At 47.9% G+C, this 9,377-nt stretch overlaps 3 protein-coding genes across 3 annotated transcripts; all 3 read right to left on the reverse strand.

Moving 5' to 3' along the window:
- Positions 1-51: 51 nt before the first annotated feature.
- On the reverse strand, positions 52-684 carry VDAG_00127 (uncharacterized protein; the record flags this gene model as incomplete). The annotated part of the gene is made up of 1 exon (XM_009651504.1): positions 52-684. One exon carries the CDS (start codon positions 682-684, stop codon positions 52-54), a length of 633 nt encoding a protein of 210 aa, XP_009649799.1.
- Positions 685-1,216: 532 nt separating this feature from the next.
- Positions 1,217-3,891, reverse strand: VDAG_00128 (amidophosphoribosyltransferase; the record flags this gene model as incomplete). Its single annotated transcript, XM_009651505.1, has 13 exons — positions 1,217-1,241; positions 1,325-1,664; positions 1,721-1,748; positions 2,022-2,150; positions 2,216-2,311; positions 2,347-2,405; positions 2,483-2,844; positions 2,923-3,075; positions 3,141-3,287; positions 3,397-3,438; positions 3,510-3,643; positions 3,702-3,767; positions 3,868-3,891. 13 exons carry the CDS (start codon positions 3,889-3,891, stop codon positions 1,217-1,219), a joined length of 1,605 nt encoding a protein of 534 aa, XP_009649800.1.
- Positions 3,892-4,947: 1,056 nt separating this feature from the next.
- On the reverse strand, positions 4,948-6,074 carry VDAG_00129 (metalloproteinase; the record flags this gene model as incomplete). The annotated part of the gene is made up of 2 exons (XM_009651506.1): positions 4,948-5,792; positions 5,852-6,074. The coding sequence occupies 2 exons, from the start codon at positions 6,072-6,074 to the stop codon at positions 4,948-4,950; spliced, it is 1,068 nt and encodes a 355-aa protein (XP_009649801.1).
- Positions 6,075-9,377: the final 3,303 nt, after the last annotated feature.

Consider the following 9,377-nt stretch of genomic DNA (forward strand, 5'->3'; position numbering starts at 1 on the left):
TAGGAGGCGGCCTCGAGTCGTCGAGGGCGGCGGCGCGCGAGCTCGGCTTGGTCATGCCGGCGCGATCTGGCGCGGCAGGCGGCAAGTGTAGGGCACGACGCCGTCGATCAGGAAGACGACGAGCGGCGTGAACTCGCCGCAGACGAGCAGCACGAGGCCGAAGAGGGGCACGCGCACCATGTCGTGGCGCACGCGCCAGAGGAGCAGCCAGTCGGCGCGCGTGTACGAGGCCGGCACGACGGTCGGCGTCCAGACCGAGGGGCGCTGCCGGTCCTCCTCGGGCTTGGCGGCCAGCGTCTCGCGGAGGAGCCGGCGGTTCGTGAAGACGGCCTTGAGGCCCGTCTTGTAGAAGCTGATGTAGGCCTTGCCGGTGGCGAGGAGGTGGCTGAAGGTCGAGGCCTCGGGATCGCGACGTGGCAGGTTCAAGGGCGCGGGCCGTGTCGAGGCCGGCGGGTTCAGGACCCGGCTGTACATCTCCACATCAGTCGAGTCGGCGTCGTCCTTGAGAGCCGACTTTCTATCGCGGCTGACAGACGTGTGGGCACGACGGAGTTGGAGGCCCAAGGCCCACGGGAGGGTGGAAAGAGGCGACGTCGAGTTTCGGGAGACGGCGAGGAGAGAGGAGGCGCCGTGGCGCAATTGGGCCGGGGCGCGCATCGTGCGCAGGGTCGTCGGGGTGCTCATGGCATCCTCTGGCAATGTGAGAGGGATTGGTGGGAAAGGAGCACGGTGGGATGGGCGACACGAGAAAGAAAAGTGCCCCCAGACGGTGGAGGGGGAGGTCCGGCGGTCGAGTCGTGAGATCATGGTCCCTCGTCTCAGGCGGCTGATGGACTTTACAGTGGGGGTTGCTCCGAAGATTTGCCACTGATGCCGCAGGTACCTTTTCTAGCAAGCCTAGGTACCTCACCGCCCTACTCAGCAAGCTTACGCACCTTACTGGTACCTAGGTATAGGCAGGTAGGTACCTAGTTAGGCTGCACAAGATTGGTGGCCGTTGACTCACAGTGTCTGCCTCTCTGGCCATGAAATGAAATGGTATTATTCTTTTTGTTTATACTCTACTATCAGATTTCGCATGATCATGGGCTTTCAGCAAAGGACATGAGCTTTTTACACATGGCCCAAAAAAAAAGATGGCCTCTCCCGTCTACTTCCTAATCTCGCGCCAGCTGGGATAAGATAGGGGCGATCTCTCTGACTGGCATCTACATACCTAAGGCCTTGCTAGGTTATGGATGCTGTACCATTTGGTCAGCCTTTTTTGATCTTCTCTTTTGGGGGACAACCTTTCATCATGTCAGATACCGCGGACTGCACATACCTGATATCCTCGGAGTGCTCTGGTGGTATCGGCGTGTTGACAGGGCCGCTGCTCGCGACAACGAAAGCGCCGCCCTCGACGCCGTCTTTCGTCATGGCCGTGCTCTTCCTCTTCTTGGACTTGCTCTCGTACCAGCGAGCCGAGCGCTCGAGGTAGTCGTCCGGCAGCGGGCTCTTGTAGTGGCCGCAGAAGACGCCGACCTCAAAGTCGCGCACCTGGCTCTTCTCGTCGGCAGCTTCGAGGCACGCCGCCTTGAGGTCCTCGAGCGTCTGGAACACGAGCGTGTCGCACTGGATGAGTTCCGTCATCTCCTCCAGCGTCCTCTCGTGGGCGAGGAGTTCTGCAGGCGGTTGTGTCAGCTGCGTCCGTCGTGTCATGTGGCCACGCATCACTTACGCCTTGGGTCGGCCAGGTCAATACCGTGCTACGTACACTTCGTCAGTCGGGTCTTGATCAAACAAGCGAGGCCAAAACCTGGCGTCAGGTCCCTTCCCTGGAAGGTCCAAACTCACAACATGGGGGTGGGTGATCTCGGGGCTGCAAGAAACGAGAATGATCTTCTTCGCCTCGCACTCCTTGACCATTTGGACCTATCACAAGCCGTAGTCAGCAAACCATCCACTTCAACGCTCGCATGCTGCCGATTCCGCGCCATTGCTGATGCAATGCCAAAGCCGCATCGGAGTCGGAAACCTACAATCTCGCGCGAGGTCGTTCCTCGGACTATACTGTCGTCGACGAGGCAAACAACCTTGCCTTTGAATTCCGAGGCAATGGGCGAGAGCTTGCGGCGTACACTCTTCTGGCGGGCCTTCTGGCCGGGAACCTAGATCGCAGCCAACATTAGCATGGCGAGGCTGATAGATCCGCACCCAATGGCCGTTGACGCACAATAAATGTACGGTAAACGTATCTGTTCTTGACGAAGGCGTTTGAAAGCGGCTTTCGTAGCTCGGTGGCGAGGCTGGCGGCAGCCGTGTTGCTTGTCTACATTGTGCGCATCTCATCAGTATGTGGCTCACATGACGAATTGTGACTCGTAACCGGGGGCGAGGCATCCTCACTTCTGGAATAGGAATGACTGTCGAGGAATATGTTAGCCAAGACCAGGGATTGCAGAGACGCTGGCCATCGCAACGTCAAAGGAACGCAACATACCAACATCAATCTCATCGATGCCCTTCTCGCCCATGACGCTCCTCATCCTGTCGGCAAGCTTCAGTCCCATGTTCTGGCGACTGCGGTGGACGGAAATGCCGTCCATGTCGACGTCTGCCCTGGACAGGTACAGGTATTCAAACAGGTCGGGCGTGTAGGACTTCATCTCCACAACCTGGCAGAACTCGGGAACGCCGCCCTTCTTGATGAAGACAGCCTGGCCGGGCAGGATATCGACAATGTTCTTGAACCCAAGTTGCGTCAGGGCGATCGATTCCGAGGCGAGGAAATAATCAGTGGCGCCCTCGAGAGTCTCCGAAGGTCGCGACCCGAGGCACAGGGGTCGGATGCCGTTCTCGTCACTACGCCGAGACCATGTCAGTCACCTGCGACGCGAGGGAGCAGAGAATGCAGAAGAAGAAAGCCGCAGCAAAACGTACCGGAAGCCGAGAATGCCGAAGCCTGCAATCATGGCAGTGCAGGCAAAGGCACCCTGGCACCTGGCGTAGACCTCGCGGAGGGCGGTAAAGACATCGGCCACGCTGGCGCGCGTCTTGCCGAGTTCATTGAGGGCATAGGCGAAGATGTTGAGTCTGAAGGCAGGACTTGTATCAGCAAGAGGTGGACCGCATGTTGTCTCCCGTAGGGATAGACCCACAGCAGTTCCGAGTCTGAGTCGGTGTTCACGTGGCGACGAGCCTCGTTATCGAGGAATTTGACGAGCTCCGGAGCGTTGACGAGGTTTCCGTTGACGCTCATCGACAGACCGAAGGGGGAGTTGACAAAGAAGGGCTGCGCTTCCGACCTGTGGCAGAGAACGCTGTCAGTGGGAATTGTCCAGTTTGGGAGAGAGAGGCAGGAGGCAGGAGGCCGAGGTCGAAGTGTGAGGGGACGAGCGCGAGGGTCATACGTACGCAGATTGCGTGCCCGCCGTGGGATACCTCAGGTGGGAGATTCTGCCTGTGTCAGATCATCATGCTCATCTCGGGGTGTGATCATGAGGCTGGCAAAGGCGAGGAGGCCATACCCCATGTATCCGGGCATCGTCTCCGTTGTCGCGCGCTTGCCCTCGTCAAACACTTTGCTCGCCATGCCTACGCCCTTGCACTGGGACACCCTTCCGCCCTGGCATACGGCGATACCAGCTGCATCTTGTCCGCGCTGTCGTCCATGTTAGTGGCTGCGCGACGCTGTGTCTTGGAGAGGTGGTGAGACGGACATGTTGGAGGTAGTAGAGGGACTCGTGAAGGTCGGTGACGGCGGAGGTGGCTTCGGGATCGCCCAGCTGGGATTGGAGTCAGCGTGATCAGCGTGGCGCTCTTGCTTCTCTCTGAGGTCGGCGCTTCTCAATGCATGGTGTCTGCTGGGTAGCGACAAGGACATACCAAGATGGCGGAAATACCACACATGGTTGGTGTGATGTGGTGACGGTCGGCCTGTGGAGGCGGGTGTCGGGAAGGGAGCGGTCGGAGGACAGGCTGGTGCGGCGCCTGGGCAGGGAAGATGGGCTGTGTGGGCGTTCTTGTTGCTGGCGGTTTCGTTGATGCGCCGTCGATGGTTGCTCGGCCTGTTTCTCGGAGAAGAGTCGCAGGGCGTAAAGGCGTAAAGGCGATGATTTTTTTTTTGACCCCTCCGCCAGTCGCAAGGTACTGGGGAACCCACGTGGTGGGGGCGGGGTGAAATGGGGGTCCAGCGTGCAGAAGAGCCGCCGCGTCACCCGACCCTCGGACTGTTGGCACTGCACTAGCCGGCAAGCCGGTACAGTGCCATGTACCCATGCTGTAGATTGTAGAACGTTTACTAAACACAGGCATTCGCTACATTACCTACTCGATCGCACAGATATGCTCTGTTGCCCGCTCCATCATAGTACTTTGACGACTCTTCCGCTCTACCCTCTCATTCTGCAGAGCAAGGAACCCATCGGTACTGCCCCGACGCTGAGGTGGAGACCCTGCTCTCGTATATAATGTACCCCCTCGGTCTTGATATCTCATCATGGAGAGAAACCAGCAACTAGTCCCATTGTGTCATTTGTCATCATCTGGTCTCTACCGACGACCCGAACATGGAGGCATTCTGAATTCATCTCAACAATATGGACGAGCACGAACCCGCGTTCGCCATTGTGTACCTACCGTTCCTACTCAGTCACCAACACTTCACCATGTAATACAAAGTAAAAGAAGCTTGCACGGGTAAGAGTAGTTATCTAATCCAGAGATAGGCTAACGCTACACAGAAGTAAACTTTGTCTCGCCATCAGTCTGCTAGGTACCCTGTGTGCTACCTGCTGCTGGCGGAATCGAATTGAATATGTACGAAAAGATGTCAGTGCCAGACCATGCACCTTTGATGTAAATGGAGCCCCTCTGCCAACTCCAAGTCCAGACGCTGAACAACCAAATTGACACGATCCGTGGCGCGGTGGATGCATTGGTGGCTTGTGACGAACCAAAGGACGCTCAGCAACGGGCGAAGATGGACTGCGCGAAAAGCGTGTACGTGTCGGCATGGTTGAGGTTCTGAGCGGGCGTGAGGCTGCGGATAAAATCGAATCCATAGCCTCCGTAGTCTTCAGTGCCCGCAATCTCGGCCAGATGAGTCATCTCGTGGAGGATGGTCGTCTGCTGATCCTGAGCATGGCACCTCTTGTCGGTAGGAGGCATCTGGTCGAAGAAGATGCGGCAGTTGACCATGAAGCTCTGCGAAGGCAGAGTATAGGCGATCACGCCCGTGCGGCAGGCATTGTAGACGTCGGTGCAGTGGTAGCTGGACACGCCCGACGTCGTGCTGCTACACTCCTTCTCGATGCGGCCGAAAACGGTAGACACCTGCTTGCTGACCCTGGCGCTCGAACTCTTGAAGTACTTTTGCAGGCGGCTCTTCGATGATTGGTTGGTGTTTTGAGCAGCCGTTTTGGCAGCTGTGGCCAGCTTGGCGCAGTTCTTGATCGCCGTCGTCGTAACAGCACGGCGAGTCCCAGTACAGTCGCCTGCGAGGTCCGTCCGCTTGGCTTTCGACTGGAACGTGTGGTGCACGGCTGCGGCCTCGGATCCGTCGACAACAGTGCTCAGAACGTTACTGGAATATGGGAGGGCGCCAGAGATCATGGTCGAGTTGAGCGTTGCGGTCGAGAAAGCGCCCTTGGTCTGGACGTCGAAGGTGCCGCCAGGGCTTAGGTCGTGAAGCTCTCCAGCATCGAAGTCGACTTCGACAGTCTCGCCGGCATTGATGACTCGGAAGGCATCTTCTTGAAGATAGTGGGTACACATGTTGAGTCGAATCCCGTCAAAGGCCACTTTGCTGTCTGAACTCCCAACTTGATGAGTATACAAAGCTTAGTTTGATAGACGTAGGGTCACTCACCACCGGAGAAAACTTCGACTTTCTCAACGGGCCTATCGTCGAGAAAGGTGCCCAGCGTCAAGAGCTTCACCGCTTCCTTGCCTGCGTTGGTGAGGTAGCCCTTGATGCCGGAGTTGCCAGACTCCTCCAGACGAACAACAAGAGGGGTGTCACGAGCCGACAAGTCGACCGAGGCAGCCCGAGCTAGCAGAGCCAAAGAAGAAATGGCCACGAGAAACTTCATGATTGCCGTGGGATCGCGATGAGATGAATCGAAAGAAGTATACTGTAAATCAAAATTGATGAATCGGACCGGATGAAAAGAGCGACTGAGAGGTTGAAAAGAAGTGCGTGTAAACGAATGAAAGTGAAACCGACATGTCAAATCAAGGAGAGACTGGGTTGCCACAGAGGGAGACTGTGAGTAGGGAATCGATGAGGATCTTCCTACTTATAGTTGACATTCAACGGTCTCTTCACAGGAGTCTCCTAAAAAAAAAACATATTGCAGCCCATTTGCGTTACAGAGACTCCTACTGCTTCTGCGATTTTGGGCAGCTGGTTGAACCTTAACAAAGCAGTGTAAGATGAGCCAGACGAAATACAGGGGTTTCTGAATCACTAGCATCAGCCCAATTCCCAAGTTCTCCGCCTCATGTGTTGTACGTAATAGAGTCTTTATTCGTTCAAAACTGTTCCAGTTCACGATGCTGGACACACTGATTGGCTTGGTCGTAACAGAGAGGCCACGCCACTAAGCCAACATGGATTTAAAATTGCTAGAAACGGTTGCCAGACAAGTCTTGACAGTTTGGTACCCTGTGGTTCAAAAAACCCCGGCAGTACAAAATAGGAAACCGCAGTGTCGATGCTAGGAACCCCCCTAGTACCTTGCATTTACTACTGCTTCCGAGGGAGCCCCTCCTGGCTCGGACTGTCACACGAACCCTATCAGGAAGGTGAAGATTCCTGTAACGCGGCACTTAAAGTAACGTTCGGTCTGGAATCAGTAGGCGGGTGAGCGACGCTGGGATCCGCAGGCCTAGTCCACGTGAGATGACGGTAAAGGCTCTACAATCAGGTGATTTGAACATGCTTCGCTGGGACTAGTTGGATTAACCCCAGCTAGATCGATGGCTAAGCTTTGGAGCCGAGCTGGCTTCCATCGGTTGAGAAACATCTGCACTCAATCGTTCGACACGATGAACGATTTGACACAGCTTCATTTCCCCCAGGATGATCTGGTGGAGCTCTGTTGACATTACGTTATGACGTGAAGCTAGTTAATAGGTTAGAATCAAGTACTGACGTACCGAGCGAGCTAGGGCGCTTAGACTTAGTACTAAGCCATGTTTAAGTATTAGTGTTGAACCAATATTAGGGAACTCTATAGTTAGGATAGCGATATCTAAGGTATCTAGGATATCTAGTATCCACTGCTCTCAGGAGCACGTGAACTACGGCTTACGTGATCGCTAAGAGCAGATAGGTATATCTAACTTACGTAAGTAGTAGTAACTTAGAGGAGCAGATAAGAATTATATATATAAGAATTAACTATTATAAGACTTATTAGATACTCTACCTATTTAGAGCTCGTAAATATAGCGGAAGTACTAGATTAAGGTTTATATAAATAGTAAAGCCCTCTTAATATTAATTAATATTATATTTAATATAATATAGAATAGCTAGAGCTAGAGAAATTAGGATTAATCCTATAAATAGTATATTTACTATATATAAGCTTATTAATTATATTTTATAAATAATCGTAAAAGTACCGTTTTATTTTTAAGTATTTTAGGACTCTTATATAAGCTTAATAATAGGGAATTCCTTTATTATATAATCTATAGGAGTATTATCTATTTTAAGTATCTTAGGACTCCTACGATTAAGATTATTATTAAGCTATATCGCTAATTATAAAACCCGAAAAACGAAGCTATATAGAATAATTAATTATTTATATTAGAGCTTTATAAATTTAGCGATAATAAGCTCTTTAGATTATAATAATAGCTCTATAATAGAGCTAGAGAGCGCTAAAAAATTATAATAAGAGTTCGATATTATTTTAAAGGATATTAATATTATATATTTTATTTAGAGGGTTAAGAAGGACCTTAATATCGATTTTATCGTAAATAATATAGAGTTATAGTTCCCGGGATTACTAGATTTAGTATCTATAGATCTTAAGAGCGCTTAGATTATTAAAGTAATAAGTATATATAGAAATATAAAAAGAGTTTACTTCTTAGAGGCGTTTATTAAAGATTTTTAAAGCTAAAGTAAAGAGGATTTCGATTCTTATAATTTAATAATCTCTTAAGCGCTAAAGGTATATTTTATAGATTATAAGATCCTTTTTCTAAAGATAATAAATATTAAAATATCAAAGAGATTAATTCTAATATTATTATAGGAAAAGATATTTAATATAAATATATTAGAGAATAATATTAATTATAATTTAATATTCTATAGAATAGAGGAATAGTAAGAATAATTAGACGATAAATAATTATTTATAATAAGGATTATTTAATTATCCTAAATTTAAATTATATAAAATAAGAGGATAGATCCCTATTAACCTCGTATTTTAGGGTTATTTAATTAATAGAATAAATAATTTAATTAATAAGAGATTATATTTTATTTATAATAAAATAAGATTTTACTTCTAAATAATATTTAGAACTTATTAATTTAATATTATATTCTATTATTATATAAATTAATAAATTTATTAATTAATAGAATTATAATTAAGTAATTTATATTATTCTAGAATAAAGAGAGTAATTATTTTAAAGAGACCTATAATATCTTAGATAATAAGATATATATCTTTATAAATATATATAAGCTCTTATAAATCTAATATATATAGCTTTATATACTCTTCTTAAATATATTTTTAAAGTATATATAAGTTTTCTTCTTAGAATATATAAATAAGAATATAAGAATTTAATAAATATATCTAAAGATTAAATAATAATTCGATTTAGAGATTAATAGAGCTTAATATTATATAGATTAAAGCTCTATAATATTTAATTTTATTATTATAGAGCCCGAGAATATAAGAAAACTATAAATAGAAGTTCTCTAGATCTTTCTAGATAAGCTTTAATAATATTAAAGAGCTTTTAGCTTAATATTCTAGGAGGAGACCTATTTTTATATAAATACTTTAAAAGTAATTTAAGGTATTCTAGAGCTAAAGATTATATTAATAAAGCTAGAGCGATCTTTTAATATATTATCCGCTTAGCTTAAGAGTATATTAAAGGTAGAGGAGAATATTAGAACGTTTAAGTATTTTTATATTAATAGGTATTATAAAGGCGGAAATAGCTATTATTAAATTAATAAAAAAGGAGATCGTAGAGAATAATCGTTTTATAGAATTAATAATCGCTAAGATTCTAGGATTAGAATTTATAAATATTAAATATATTTTAAATTAAATTATAAATCGACGAAATATTCTCTTAAAGAATAATAATATTTAAAGGAATAATAGAAACGT

Source organism: Verticillium dahliae, genomic scaffold, assembly GCF_000150675.1.
Source record: "Verticillium dahliae VdLs.17 supercont1.1 genomic scaffold, whole genome shotgun sequence".
NCBI lineage: Eukaryota > Fungi > Ascomycota > Sordariomycetes > Glomerellales > Plectosphaerellaceae > Verticillium > Verticillium dahliae.